Source organism: Paramormyrops kingsleyae, chromosome 3 (assembly GCF_048594095.1).
Source record: "Paramormyrops kingsleyae isolate MSU_618 chromosome 3, PKINGS_0.4, whole genome shotgun sequence".
NCBI classification, from domain to species: Eukaryota; Metazoa; Chordata; class Actinopteri; order Osteoglossiformes; family Mormyridae; genus Paramormyrops; species Paramormyrops kingsleyae.
This window is the reverse complement of record NC_132799.1, coordinates 9,962,668-9,978,191: the sequence shown is the minus strand read 5'-3', so window position 1 is coordinate 9,978,191 and position 15,524 is coordinate 9,962,668. Positions and strand designations below refer to the sequence as shown.

At 38.8% G+C, this 15,524-nt stretch overlaps 1 protein-coding gene across 1 annotated transcript; it reads left to right on the top strand.

The window, feature by feature from the left end:
* The first annotated feature begins 809 nt into the window (after nt 1-809).
* cuzd1.2 (CUB and zona pellucida-like domains 1, tandem duplicate 2) lies at nt 810-14,914 on the top strand. The gene is made up of 20 exons (XM_072709579.1): nt 810-2,242; nt 2,443-2,460; nt 4,641-4,760; nt 5,936-5,968; nt 6,117-6,261; nt 7,237-7,553; nt 7,652-7,696; nt 7,925-8,029; nt 8,157-8,189; nt 8,338-8,482; nt 9,891-10,207; nt 10,306-10,350; nt 10,579-10,683; nt 10,838-10,879; nt 11,121-11,268; nt 11,358-11,566; nt 11,803-11,978; nt 12,275-12,666; nt 13,069-13,313; nt 14,747-14,914. Exons 1-20 carry the CDS (start codon nt 2,053-2,055, stop codon nt 14,791-14,793), a joined length of 2,877 nt encoding a protein of 958 aa, XP_072565680.1. The 5' UTR covers nt 810-2,052; the 3' UTR covers nt 14,794-14,914.
* Nucleotides 14,915-15,524: the final 610 nt, after the last annotated feature.

Sequence of the window (15,524 nt, the reverse complement as noted above, 5' to 3'; positions counted from 1 at the left end):
AGGCCCTTCTTGCTGGGAGGCTGCGCCACCGTGCCACCCCGCCACCCCATTGTAATAATGAACCCCTCAAATCAGATACTGCGTAATTTAAAGACACAATAGATAGCATAGTGGTAATATTTTATTGTTACAGTGGTTACGGTTTACACATGCAAATCTGGGTTCTGCATGATATGGCTCATTTGTATCCATTCTCGCTTGTTTGTATTAGTGATTCGAAGTTCAGTTGAATTTCCAGAATGGATTATTCTATCAACAAATAATGAATCGAAAATCTGATTCTAAAAATCATTTGGGTGAGGGGCACTACATATTGCTGCACTCTCTTTGATTACTTGTATTGAAACTGTTATTTTGACATTGTGGGGACCATTTTTTCAGTCCCCACAAAGGTAAACTCAATTTTATTAAAAAAAAAAATAATAATACTGACTACAATCTGAAATAATACTGACTGAAAATGTCAAACGTTCTGTATTTTTTTTGTTGGCTTATGGTTAAGGTCAGGGCTGGGTTTAGGGTTGTCATAGCTGGGATGGCCGTTTTGCCCATAGAACTGAATGGAAGACCCCCACAAAGATAGACGTACAAACCTGTGTGTGTGTTCTGTGCTGGATGGCATCCTGTCTGGGATGTATCCCTACCGTATACCTGGTGCCTAATTTGTGCTGGATCCTGCTAGAACACATTCCGGACTTCACTGTTTTTCACTGTCTGCTTTTTTGGCAAATCCAGCAGGTCTCTGGTTAAAAAAACGAAAACAATAGCAATAAATTAAAAATACATATATATTTTAATTTACAGACCAATTTTTGTGCAATTTCACCTTTATTACTTTAGATTTATTCTTAAAAATACATAGCTCTCATAGGCCCTTCACATTCCGGCACCTTCTGATTTACCAATGAAGCACTGCTTATGCCTATCCAGGATCGGTGTGAGGTGCAGTGAGCTCAAGTACCTGTGATGGGAAGATCTCTGGTCCAAGCCCAGCATCCCCAGAATAGTCACATGCCTGTGGAGCTTTAGGTGAGGCCCTTACCTCGCAGCTCTGGGGCACCATGTGTGATTGATCCTTTGCTGTGACCCCCCAACCTTGCTCTCGCCTCCATGTGTGTCTCACGGAGAGCAAGATGGGACAGACAAAAAGAGAATTTACCCACAGGGATCAGTAAAGTATTCTTATTTTGATAAGCAACTGGAGAATCTACGTGGGATTTGAAGTAATACGTACTGAGTGCAGAGGCGGTAATTTACTCTTATCATTTAGGCTGATATGGAAAGTCCTGTTTGCAAAACCTGTATCAGCAATGCTGTTCAAACAACAAAAAAAAAATCCAGTTCTGCGATCATAAAGTAATAGCGCATTAAAGCATATCTGCCCTTCACTATGTGCATTTATGTAGATGTATTATATCTAGAAAGATGGGAGGAAATCCCGGCCAGGGTATCCCCAGTCCTCAACTTCCCGGCCAGGGTATCCCCAGTCCTCAAATTCCCGGCCAGGGTATCCCCAGTCCTCAACTTCCCAGGATAGGCTTCAGGTTCACCACAGCCTTGTAAAGTATAAGTGGGTATGGAAGCTGGATGAGTGACATTACATACCCCAACAAGCTTTACAGGTGTTTTACAGTGAATCACTACCATTGCATGTTGTTTTTTTTATTATTATTTATATCTTGTACAAATTATTGAGTTATGAGTTTGTGATGAAGTCAAGCATTTTATCACTTACCGCAATAATTAAATTTCTGGGATGTGGGTGCTGTAAAGATTGGGTTTATCTGTGTTTACACTGGACATGTGTAGGACATCGAGAGAGAAAGGGAACACCTCAGATGAGGAAGCGGAATTCTGAACCATGAGAATGCAGATGGTTCATGACATATGACAACAGCTAACAATAAATTCTCTGGTCTATGAAATTGCTTTACAACGTCCCTAAGGTTGCATTCAAGTATATATCAAACTTTTTTTTTCTCCAAATTTATAACAGTAGATGTTTTGTATTGGCTAACCAAACCGTGTGATTCCTACAGGTGCTGATGATTTATGTTGATCCACCTGCAATCTCCTCACAGTTTATTACTCCCTCAAACAAATATGCAGAAAAATATTAGGCACATCAGGTATATAAGCGATCATTTATGGTCATTTGGGACAGACCTGGGTAGGGGAACCATGGAGTTTCACACCATATCATTCCTACTAAGCCTTTTGCTGGCCGTCAGTGACACTCATGGTATGTACATCTACTACATGTATTTACTGTAATCTACTGATTTTTTTATTACCAAGATAACCAATATGCACCTGCAAGGATAACAATAAATGTATATAAATGTATTTTTCATATTTATGTTTTATGTGTGTGTGTTAATGATGTTTTGTATGAAATATGCAGAAGGATGATTGTAAACTGTCACTCTGTATCTATTACAGGACGGTACTGGGTAACAGGTTAGTGATGCAAAAGTTGATTTACATGGATTATTGACATTTTAAATGTATTAACATACAATGGTACTTTAGATGTCTGAATATAATTAATTCAAACTGTAATGTGACTCAACATGCTACTGGCATTGCTTTCGGTTGAAAAGACAGAAAATCCTAATTTCTTTACAGTTCAAAAGGTTATGAGTGATTTTGAAACAGTCCATTTGAACCAGTACAACGGTTGACAAATTTTCACCCAACTGTTCTAAACCTAAGAGGGGAAGTAAAAAACGTTAATGAATGAACAGACACTGTAAACCATCAAATTTCCATGTATCAGTTTCGCTTAGTGATGTGGTTATCCTAGGGTGACCAGATAATCCATGTCAGGGAGGACACTCTGAGCTAGGACAGGAATTGTAAATTACCATTTCAATTAAACGGACCTGGATTTCACTTAAGCACTCAGCTCTTGCTGTGTGCTGATTGGTCAGTCTCCTATAATCATGCATGTGTCACTAATGCTAATGTGAAACAGCTGGATGAGTCTTTCAGTCAAGGAAACAAACCAGTCAAAGCACAAGAAGAGCTGAACTATTTAGCCGAGCACAGGAGCCTTTCAATTTGAAAGTAGTTTGTAAAACCCGAAGTAGCTCAAAGTGTCCTCCCTGACATGGATTATCTGGTCACCCTAGGTTATCCGTTATTTTTGCGTAATCGTTACTACCGAGTACTCGGCAATCCAGAATTCGTTACTTAATACTCGTTACCACTTAGGTTGGCTATGCATACAATAACGAATGCTGCTACCTATAATATACCGCAGTCCGTAAACCTACAGTGCTTAGCAGCGTCGCGTTAGTGTTGGTAATTTGACGCATGGTGCTATTGCTGGTTGTAAGAACTGCAATCACAATTGCTTTCTCAAAATTGAGTGTGAAGATGCACGCCGCGCAAACAAAGGAGAGCGGGATGCCAGTCAGTCAACTCAAATGTGCTGTCAAGATGCTATTTATCATAGTTTTGAACAAAGATCGTGGTTAAGGAACATGATCATTTGCACTTTTTCAGCTGACAGAAATTAAATGGATATCGGTACTGCAGTCGGTAGTCATTCAGATCGATGACCGTATCGTTATTCGGTACTTTCAGTTGGATAGTGGAAACGGGTTTTTCGAGTGATTACTCAAGATGGCAGGAGCCTGGAGGCAAGTCTCAAGCTAGACTAGGGGTGCCCAATATGTCGTTCGCAAAGGTAGTCTGGGTAGATTGTATGGCATAAAAAATAGAGGATGGATGACGAGTTCAGCCGCTCCAGTTGCTGCAAAACTCTAGAAAGTTACCAAGTCACCTACTTAGCCTCCAATTTATTTATACTAAACTTAGAAAGGGTATAAAAATGAATGAGGGAGCAGGACCAAGTAAGAAGCCAAAAACCTACCACTTCCATACGGAATGGGAGGAGGACTTTTTCTACCATGTCATATTCGAAGTGCGTTTGCCTCATCTGTCAGCCTACCATTGCTATTCCGAAGAAGGGAAATGTGGAGCGGCATTTTCGGACTGTTCATCAAAACTACGACATTAACTTCCCTCCGAAAAGCAAGCTGAGAAAGAGAAAGGTGAAGGAACTAAAATCCCAGTTCAATTCAAAAATACTTTCTTAAAATTATTATTAATAATAATACTCAATATTTGTATACATAAATATAGTAGGTAGATAATTTTGACTTGGTCATGAATAAGTAGCTTGCAAGCTGAAAAAGTGTGGGCACCCCTGCGCTAGACGGAACCCGCTTGCTAACCCTACCCCCATAAGACTCGTATGTGGGCCATACAACATGCAGGCAATGAGCGCAGGCTTCAGATAATGGAAACCAGCTGCAACTGCATGCCAGCCAGAGCTGCCGCAAACAACAGTCTGCAAGGCGAGTGCCGATTGGGCGGTTTGATCAGTCATTTCGTTACTGTCAGCAACGAATCCTTGAACGGCTGAATACTAGTAACGATTCGTTACAGCCTGGTATTCGTTACTTACGTACTCGTTACTACTCAAATCTACACCACTAGTTTCGCTAAAGTACATAAATATCACCAACAGGCTCTACTTTCTTAATTATTCTCCCAGACCCATCTGTTTTGTCACTAAAACATTCCGATGTGCACAATGCGTTATAAAATGTTTGTAAATTCTTTGCTAGACTATTTCACCACTGACTATTCCACGGACTCCTGCATGTACGGCTGTGGTTACTCCTACTCAAGCTGCTCCTGCACATATGACTGCTGGTACAATAATAACTGTTGCCCCGACTACAGAGGTAAGCAGTGTGTCCTGCTGAATACACTTTAAAGTCCTGCTTTTACCTCACTAATCTTCTGCGGGCCTACCCTCCCTCCCTCTCCCTCTGGTCCTTATCAGCAGGCCTTCTTTCTATCCCAGACATGGGTTCTAGAGCCTTTTCCCACACTGCACCAAAACCCTGGAACTCTCTCCCCCTCAGGCCAGCGAAATGGACAGTATAACACAATTTTAAAGTGCTGTGAAACCCCACCTTTCTCAGGCTGGCATGTTCACTTTGAGTCCATCTGCTTGAAAGCTCCTGAGTTTTTACTTTGTAATGTCTGATTGTATTGATGCTGTCATGGTGTTCTTTTTATTCTTTTTGAGGTGATCTTGCGTGTCTTGAAAGGCACCTTTAAAATAAAACATGTTACTGTCATCATCATCATCATCATCATCGTCGTCATGATTGAGCAGCTGTCAGCATTACGGTTCCCAACTACTGTGCTTGACTTGTTCATGGTATCTAGAGAGGTTAATGTCTGTAGATATGTCTGTTTTACTTTAACTTTGGATGAATAGTTCTAGCAAAACTGATTACCGCTATGTTGTCAAAAAAGTAGAAGTAGCCTGACATTATGCTCAAACAGGTAGCTGTGGAGTCTTTTCATATGTAGTATATCTCATATAGGGAGAATGATTATGCATTGTGAGATTTTTTTGAAGGTTAATTGGAAAGTTAGGTGGAAGAATGGATTGCCTTGTTCCCTGAAATAATGATCTTTTATAGTATTAGGGTAAAAACTAAGAATGCAAGTTACAATAATTTATTCAAATTTTATATTCCTTAACAGACCTTAGTAAATAGTATGATTTGTATGTATTTGGGTTATTTTGATACAGGCAATATGCTGTTCATCTATTTATGGCAAAAAATAACAGTAAATATTTATATTACATAAAAATACAAATTTTGCTTGAAAGTTCTTAGTAGCAACCAATATGCAACCTAAATACACTTAATTTCCATATTGTAACAGAGTTTACAATCATATCTTTTCTGCTGCCTCTGCACATAACATTTCTTTGTTTGTTTATATGTTTGTTTAGTTATTTATTTTTCCAATTCAACCACCATTGCAAGTTTCAGTTAAAGGAGGTTAATTTATGGGAACCACATGGTGATTGTTCTTCTTTTTATTTTTTATACAGAATACTGTGATCCAGTAACGAGTACCGTACCAGGTATTTCACCATTTCTAAAACTGTCACTCATTTTTTAATTCCTAGGAATATCAAAGAAAACATATCTGACTGGTTTATTCACAGTGCATCTTGCATTCGCAATATACTACAAGCCATATTTTGTGGTGCCTTTTTTGGGTCTCTTTAGATTCCTGTGGAGGTGTATTAACAAACTCATCTGGGTGGTTTTCCAGCCCTAATTACCCCTCTGGCTATTTCAACAATGCACAATGTACGTGGCAAATTAAGGTTCCCAGTGGACAAAGGATTGTTTTGGCACTTGTAGACATACGGTAAGTGTGTTATAATTGAGAGTGAGCAATCTTCAGGATTATATGTTGATAATATGTTGCAGGGAGTCTGAAGCACAGGTGAAGATGTGGAGGGAGATCCAGACAGGGATGGTAATCCATTGCAAGGCACACTATCACACACTAAGAGCAACAACAATTCACTTCACTGCATGTGTTTTTGGCCATGGGAAGAAAGTCACATGACCGAAGGAACAACATGCAAATTACACACACACACACATGTCGGGTAAACATATCTTTATGGGGACTGCGCATACATTTCTATGGGGAAAATGCTAACGCTAACTATGACAACCTTAACCCCAGTCCTAACCATAACCATAAGAAATGAAGCAAAATACAAAGGTTTTTGCATTTTTAGTTTTTTCATTGCAATCACAGATTTTTATTAAGGAAACTGGTCCCTGTAAGGAAAAAAAAAAAGGGTATTCATCACATTGTGGGGACATTGCGTCCCCATAAGGTAAGGTACACATGCTCTGACACACACACACACACACACACGCACACAGGCTGTGGGGCAGGAATCAGGACTCACAATCCCTGAAATTCCTCTTTTTATGTTTCATACAACATACACTGTTATTCTTTCGACAGATACCCTTACTGAGATACACAACTAGAACCAATTTGTTTGATAGAGATTGAACTAATACAGTTGATATGATAAACCTAGCCATAGTTAAATAACATATTTAGTATACCAATAGTAACGATTATATAAATGATCCACATTCTTTCTAGGTTTCTTATATATTTTTCATTAGTTGTTTATATACATTTCAGGTGAAATCTGATAGCACATGTGACAGATTTATACAGACACTTTAAACTTGGATTCTGTGTTAGAAACAAAATTAACATTTCTGTGTGGAATTTTCCATTGGGTTGTCGGATACTGTGTATCAAGCAAGGATGGGAAATCACATACTTCTGAACTCAATGTTTTTTCAGATTGGAGAGCTGCGGGTGCTGTGATAGTGTCACTGTGTATGATGGCGCCTCAACCAGCTCCACACTGTTGCAGTCATTCTGCCATAACGATGGCAGAGGCCAACCAGTCCACTCTTCTTCAAACTACCTGACTGTAGTCTTTAAAACAGACTCCTCTGTTACAAATGTTGGGTTTAAAGCCATTTACAACACTGGACAAGACAGCTGTAGGTACAACTGCGGCTACAATTTAGGAACCTGCTCCTGTTCCTCCTCGTGTGAATTCACTGGAAACTGCTGTCCTGATTTCTGTAACCATTGTGGCTACACGAATTTTGGTAAGATATGAATAGATAATGATCATTTGATACGTATTCTGCATATTGCGCATTTTATATAACACATTGGTTTTTCTCTCTCTCTCTCTCTCTTACAGAATACTGTACTGGCTCAACGGGAATTCCTATGACAGCAGAATCAAGTATTGTGTTTTTTTTTTTTTAGTAATTTTTATCTTATTTTTGTCCATATAAGAATTAAATTTTATTCTTTTACTTTTTATCCATTTCAGGCAAAATTAGAAACTTGTTATAAAATTTCTCTGGCCAAATCATTTTTTTCTCATGAAAAAATGCCATACTAGAGCATTTTATGTTGAGAAAACAAAATAATCTTGTTGTGATATTACTAATACTCTGTCCTTTACTAGGTGTTACTTCTGCATCTTGCATGTATAATTGTGGCTACTACCTGGGAACGTGTTCATGCGAAGATTCTTGCCAATACTATGGCAGCTGTTGCCCTGACTTCCACGGTAATCACAAACACTTGGCATTCTGTAAGGACAGCTACAAAGAATGGGTATAGAAAAGCAGTAGATGCTGCATCAAAGAGATGGTCATGGCAGTTTTAATTGTTATTGTGGTTTTTTTTTTTTACAGAATTCTGTGATCCAGTAACGAGTACCGTACCAGGTATTTCACCATTTCTAAAACTGTCACTCATTTTTTAATTCCTAGGAATATCAAAGAAAACATATCTGACTGGTTTATTCACAGTGCATCTTGCATTCGCAATATACTACAAGCCATATTTTGTGGTGCCTTTTTTGGGTCTCTTTAGATTCCTGTGGAGGTGTATTAACAAGCTCATCTGGGTGGTTTTCCAGCCCTAATTACCCCTCTGGCTATTTCAACAATGCACAATGTACGTGGCAAATTAAGGTTCCCAGTGGACAAAGGATTGTTTTGGCACTTGTAGACATACGGTAAGTGTGTTATAATTGAGAGTGAGCAATCTTCAGGATTATATGTTGATAATATGTTGCAGGGAGTCTGAAGCACAGGTGAAGATGTGGAGGGAGATCCAGACAGGGATGGTAATCCACTGCAAGGCACACTATCACACACTAAGAGCAACAACAATTCACTTCACTGCATGTGTTTTAGGCCATGGGAAGAACGTCACATGACCAAAGGAAGAACATGCAAATTACACACACACACACACAAGTTGGTCTTCCTATCTAAATGGGGACCGTCCATTCATTTCTATGGGAAAAACCCTAATCCCAATCACAACACCCTTAACCCCGATCCATCCCTAACCTTAACCATAAGTAACCAACCTAAATACAAGACTTTTGGCATTTTTACTTTTTTGATTGCATTTACAGATTTTTATAAAACTGAGGTTATCCAAATGGGGACCTCAAAAGATGTCCCCAAAAGTAGGGAAATTTCAGGTTTTACTACACATTGGGGACAATTTGGTTTTCAAATGCGATCTATGCAAACCCACACACACACACACGCACGTACGCACTTGTATGTAGGGTAAACATATCCTTATGGGGACCGCCCATTCATTTCAATGCGCACACACACACACACACACACACACACACACACAGGTTTGTAATTATATTTTTGTGGGGACTCTCCATTCATTTCTATGAGGAAAACTCTAATCCCAACATGACAATCTTAACCCCTACCCAGTTGTAACCTTAACCATGAGTAACCAAACAAAATACAAGACTTTTGGCATTTTTAGTTTTATGATTGCGTTCATTGTTATTTGTGGGGACCTGAAAAATGGTCCCCACAACATAAAAAAACTGGTTTTTATTACATTGTGGGGGACATTTGGTCCCCATAATATAATAAAAACATGAAACACACACACACGCACACACACACACACACACACACACACACACACACGCACACAGGCTGTGGGGCAGGAATCAGGACTCACAATCCCTGAAATTCCTCTTTTTATGTTTCATACAACATACACTGTTATTCTTTCGACAGATACCCTTACTGAGATACACAACTAGAACCAATTTGTTTGATAGAGATTGAACTAATACAGTTGATATGATAAACCTAGCCATAGTTAAATAACATATTTAGTATACCAATAGTAACGATTATATAAATGATCCACATTCTTTCTAGGTTTCTTATATATTTTTCATTAGTTGTTTATAGACATTTCAGGTGAAATCTGATAGCACATGTGACAGATTTATACAGACACTTTAAACTTGGATTCTGTGTTAGAAACAAAATTAACATTTCTGTGTGGAATTTTCCATTGGGTTGTCGGATACTGTGTATCAAGCAAGGATGGGAAATCACATACTTCTGAACTCAATGTTTTTTCAGATTGGAGAGCTGCGGGTGCTGTGATAGTGTCACTGTGTATGATGGCGCCTCAACCAGCTCCACACTGTTGCAGTCATTCTGCCATAACGATGGCAGAGGCCAACCAGTCCACTCTTCTTCAAACTACCTGACTGTAGTCTTTAAAACAGACTCCTCTGTTACAAATGTTGGGTTTAAAGCCATTTACAACACTGGACAAGACAGCTGTAGGTACAACTGCGGCTACAATTTAGGAACCTGCTCCTGTTCCTCCTCGTGTGAATTCACTGGAAACTGCTGTCCTGATTTCTGTGACCATTGTGGCTACACGAATTTTGGTAAGATATGAATAGATAATGATCATTTGATATGTATTCTGCATATTGCGCATTTTATATAACACATTGGTTTTTCTCTCTCTCTCTCTCTCTTACAGAATACTGTACTGGCTCAACGGGAATTCCTATGACAGCAGAATCAAGTATTGTGTTTTTTTTTTTTTAGTAATTTTTATCTTATTTTTGTCCATATAAGAATTAAATTTTATCCTTTTACTCTTTATCCATTTCAGGCAAAATTAGAAACTTGTTATAAAATTTCTCTGGCCAAATCATTTTTTTCTCATGAAAAAATGCCATACTAGAGCATTTTATGTTGAGAAAACAAAATAATCTTGTTGTGATATTACTAATACTCTGTCCTTTACTAGGTGTTACTTCTGCATCTTGCATGTATAATTGTGGCTACTACCTGGGAACCTGTTCATGCGAAGATTCTTGCCAATACTATGGCAGCTGTTGCCCTGACTTCCACGGTAATCACAAACACTTGGCATTCTGTAAGGACAGCTACAAAGAATGGGTATAGAAAAGCAGTAGATTCACTATCAGAGAGATGATCATGGCAGTTTTAATTGTTACTGTATGTGATCTATGTTACTGAGCCCCTTACCTTTCTTGTTTTTATAGATTACTGTGCACCTTCTACAACAGGAGGATATTATACACCAGGTACCATTCCTGCTATTTCTATGTCATATTATGTATCACTTATATGCAGGTCTAGTATGTGACCTAAGCCTAAGACACCTCTAAAGTAGAACAACAGCAACAACAACAACAACATTTGCATGTAAATATGAGAAAATTCCTGTGTGATATTTCATTGCAAAGAAACATCTTCAACTTGTTTCTCGGAATTATCAAAATGCTTGCAGTTTGGTAAATGTCTGATCATTGCCTCTCCCTGAAGATTCATCATCCTGTGGAGGACACCTCTATGGCTCTGGATCATTTTCCAGCCCTAATTACCCCAACTATTACTATGACAATGCTCATTGCATTTGGTACATAACTGCTCCTCCGGAACAGAGAGTATTTTTGACATTCAACGACATTAAGTAAATATTCAATTTGCTTTGTTTTAATATGCATATACATTCCCATGCAAATTCCCTTTAAAGTGACCTGACATATTATTTCCTGACAGCCTGGAGAAGTGCTGTGGCTGTGACTACATCTCTGTGTATGATGGGCCCTCCTTGAGCTCCCCGTGTCTTGGCAACATGTGCTTTAATAGCACCACAGGAATGTTCCACTCCTCCTCCAGATACCTGACTGTTCTCTTCAGGACTGACTACACAGAGGTTGGCAGAGGCTTTCAGGCTGTTTACAGCAGTTCGCTTCCAGAAAGCTCAGGTAGTACCCGGGTGGTTATTTATATTTTTACGTATATCTCTGTTTATTGTCACAAACTTTTACTTCAATGAGGTCAGAGATAGAATGATCTGGATCTTGAGAAAGGACTGGGAGCATTCCGTAAGAAATTTGAATAGCAGATAGAGCCAGTGTTTGTGTTTAATAATCTCGCAAATCTTTCAAAATTTTATTGAAATAATATATTTTTAAAAACCCTATTGAACTTCCCATTTCAGGAAAAGTGGACTGCTCTTCCGACAAAATGAATATAGTAATTCAGGCTTCCTACCTCAGGAGATTCGGGTACAGTGGCAGTGATTTATATCTGAATGACCAATACTGCAGACCTCAAGTGTTTTCCTCCGAGACCATCTTCAACTTCCCACTGAACACATGTGGTACACGGCAAGAGGTACGACACTAGTTCAACCAAACAAAAAAAATGTTTTTTGGCATAGTTTGAAATTAAGTTGTATTATTATCATATGTTTCATTAACTAAAATGAGAAAATAACTGCCAAGGCTGTCAAATTCACTAAATTCTGGTTTGCTATAAGTGTATTACATTCAAAAACCTGTACAGTACTCAGTGTTGACGATCTGACACACTGCTCCCTTAATCCCAATTCACTTGGCCAGGTACTTGTGGAAAAAAAAAAGGGATTCTTTGCTGATTGTGTGACATGATTTTTTTTTTCCATCGGATAGTCCAGCAATGGTAAAATCGTCTACACCAATAACGTGAGGGCTTCCGGGTCAGAAACTGGAGAGATCACACGTCTGTCGGATTTCCAGTTGCGGGTGGGTTGTTACATGGAACCGGACACCACAGCCCATATTATGTATGAGGCCCTTGAGCAAGTTAACGGGAACATCACAGGAATCGGGAAGTTCAATGCCTCCATGGTCTTCTATACCTCAAGCAACTTCAATTACCCAGTGTTTGACTCACCCTACCGGGTGACTTTGAACGAGTACCTGTATGTGCAAGTCCAGTTGCAGAGACGTTCCGACAACCTGGTGTTGTTCTTGGACACCTGTGTCACCTCTCCCTATGAAGATGACTTTGAGACTCGGACATATGAACTGGTCCGCAGTGGGTGAGACAGGTTTTGTTTTTAATTTAGTCTTTAACACTTTATCTAGGCAGTCTTCCAATTTATAGTATTATGTATTTATCAAATGCTATATTTCAGTGTTTTAGTGTCAATATCCATCCATTCACCCATCCATCCATTTCTATACCTATTAACAGGTCACATAGAACACAAGGTGTGGGTACATTCTGGATAGGACACCAGGGTGAATGTATATGATTATATGTATTACTTATTCAAAGTTATCGAATTCTGGGTGATCGGCGGTAAATCTAAAGGAGGAAAATATTTGCGAATAATTATCATAAGGCTGAACTTATTTTATGATCTTTTATGTTATCTTGATAGAAGACACTTAGCCTTGTTTGTCCTTGTCGATTGACTCTCCTTTTCCTTCTCTATCAGCTGTAAAAAGGACAACAGCTACTACGCATATAGCAACATTCCCAGAAGTGTCGCCCGCTTCAGGTTCCAGGCTTTCAAGTTTCTGCGCATGTATCCTTCTGTTTACATACAATGTAAAGTTGTTGTGTGTCAGGCCAACGACTTCAACTCACGCTGCACTCAAGGCTGTCGGACCCGTAAGGCAAGGTCCCTGAGCTCTACTCATGGAGACGCAACTGTGATCCTGGGGCCCATCCAACTAAAAGGTAAATGTTGTCCTTCCAAGAACATCTTTCCATCCTTTTTCTTCCATCTATTTTTCTTTTCTATTTTGTCAGTACAGATTAGTATGAACGGATCAGTTTTAGTAGCATTAATACTGTCGCTGTGACCCTGCTTTTTATGAAAGAATGGTTCTTCCAGTGCTGTGTGGTGTGATGGGTTCAGACCCTGAGCAAGTCTCTTAGCCTCCAGTTGCTCCAGGGACACTGCATGCGAGCTCGACACTGCATGTGAGCTCGAACCTGCACTGTAGAGCAAGATGGGTTTGTTGAAAAGAAAATATTATATTGATGAATAAAGTGTTCTGTTCTTATCTAGCATAGGACTTCATATACAATGAAATACAGTGGTACCTCAGAACTCGAACTTAATCCGTTCAGAACTCAGGATTTGAACAGTTTTTCCCCCTAAAAAATAATGGAAAACCAATTAATTGGTTCCCGGCCCCAAAAAATTACACCTAACTATGTTGGTTTTTTTTTGCATTTAAACACAATAATAAAACAAGAAGATAAAGAGGATAAAACAAGAAGAGCGTATACTAAACACATCTAAGCACATTTATCAAAACAGTCATTTGTAAAGTAAGAAAATAAATGCCATTTGTAACATTTTTTTCTTCATGGCTTCCAAAACGATAAAGAATGTACCCCAACACTACCACAAGCCATGCCCCAACACTGCGCTAACACTAGACTATGCCATGCGGTCCATTGTTTATTTTTATTATTACTCTGTATTCATTAATTTGTTCGTAAGTCGTAAATCGTAAAACTTTTAGGTTGTAACATTTGTACAACTATTGCGTAACTTTTTGGTGAGCATTGGCTACCAAAATGATATAAAGTACAGTGTATTACCTGATATTTTCAATAAAAAAAGCACTATCACCAACAAACGATGCAATTACAGTGAATGCGAGGCTGAGACCGAAGCGTTACCCTTTCTTTCCAGCTGAGAGACAGGCCGCGTGACTCATTTCCCCGCGTGTACAAGCTTAGGTCGGCGTTCACGGTTTGACTTCTGAGATTCAGATCAAGTTCTAGGTCATTTTTTTTCGAACTGGTTTGGCTTTTAAGAAATTTGAGTTCTAATGAGTTACTGAGGTGCCACTGTACCTTTGTGTATATATATATATATATATATATATATATATATATATATATATATATATGTATGTATTGCAGATATATACATATATATCCCAGCTCACTGTCCATGAGACAAACACACAAGTGTCCATCACCTGTGGAACAGTCGTGCTTAAGGGCCTTGCTCAAGTGCCACCTATGAGATCATTATTTCTGCCCGGCGTGGGATTTGGCCTGGCATCCTCCAAATCATGGCCACAAAGTCCTCACCTGCTGAACCACACACCAACCAATTAGTTAAATCAATGTGCTCTTTTTTTTTCCAGGTACTCAAGACACAGATGCAGGAGACGCCATTGATACAAAAGGCTGAGACACGGCAAATAACATCACGATGTTTATATTGCCTACAAAATCATTCATACAGCATTTATAAAACCTTTATTTTATCGCAACGCACTCTATAACTATGATTAAAGCATTCACAAAGACAAGACATTTTGTCTTTTCTTTATTGAGTTACTACTAATGTATTAACAAGCTGTAAATCAGCTATAACAGGTGTAAATCAGCTATAGTTTGCAGCTGTGCAGTGTTATTCGGAATTGCAAAATGCTGTCCAGGTCAAAAGTCAGCAGAAGGGTTTGAAACAAGGGTATGCAAATTATACTGTTAAAAATAGTTATGTCATGCAAAATAAGCACAGCTGTTGTTGAAGTGGAATCTTTCATTACCTGAAATCTACACGAAACACATGCATTGGATTAAACAAGTGAAAAAAAGACATGAGATGGAAGTTGCATCAGCAGCATCTGAAAAACATTCCTTGCTCTCGTAAAACCTGCAACTAGTTAAAATATGATCAGTTTAGTAGCCATAAACACCACAATAAAAAGCACAGCTGATAGAGGATTGTTTTATACCACATTACTGCAGTACAGTAGTTGTCAAAGTGATGGACAAATGATAAGCTATGATACCTTTGTCACAAAAGCTACTAGTTTATTTTACTGTACAATTACACTGGCTTTATCCTGGATTTACAGTATCTCTGATTCTTTTTGAGCATGCCAGTGCGTGAAAAAGTTCCCCATAGACAGGCAA

Excerpts from the sequence above, each read along its gene's own strand:
- cuzd1.2 (XM_072709579.1), top strand. The coding sequence starts at position 2,053 with ATGTTGATCCACCTGCAATCTCCTCACAGTTTATTACTCCCTCAAACA. Across the intron at positions 10,208-10,305 it reads TTGTGGCTACACGAATTTTG|AATACTGTACTGGCTCAACG; the intron begins GTAAGATATGAA and ends TCTCTCTTACAG. Across the intron at positions 10,351-10,578 it reads TCCTATGACAGCAGAATCAA|GTGTTACTTCTGCATCTTGC; the intron begins GTATTGTGTTTT and ends GTCCTTTACTAG.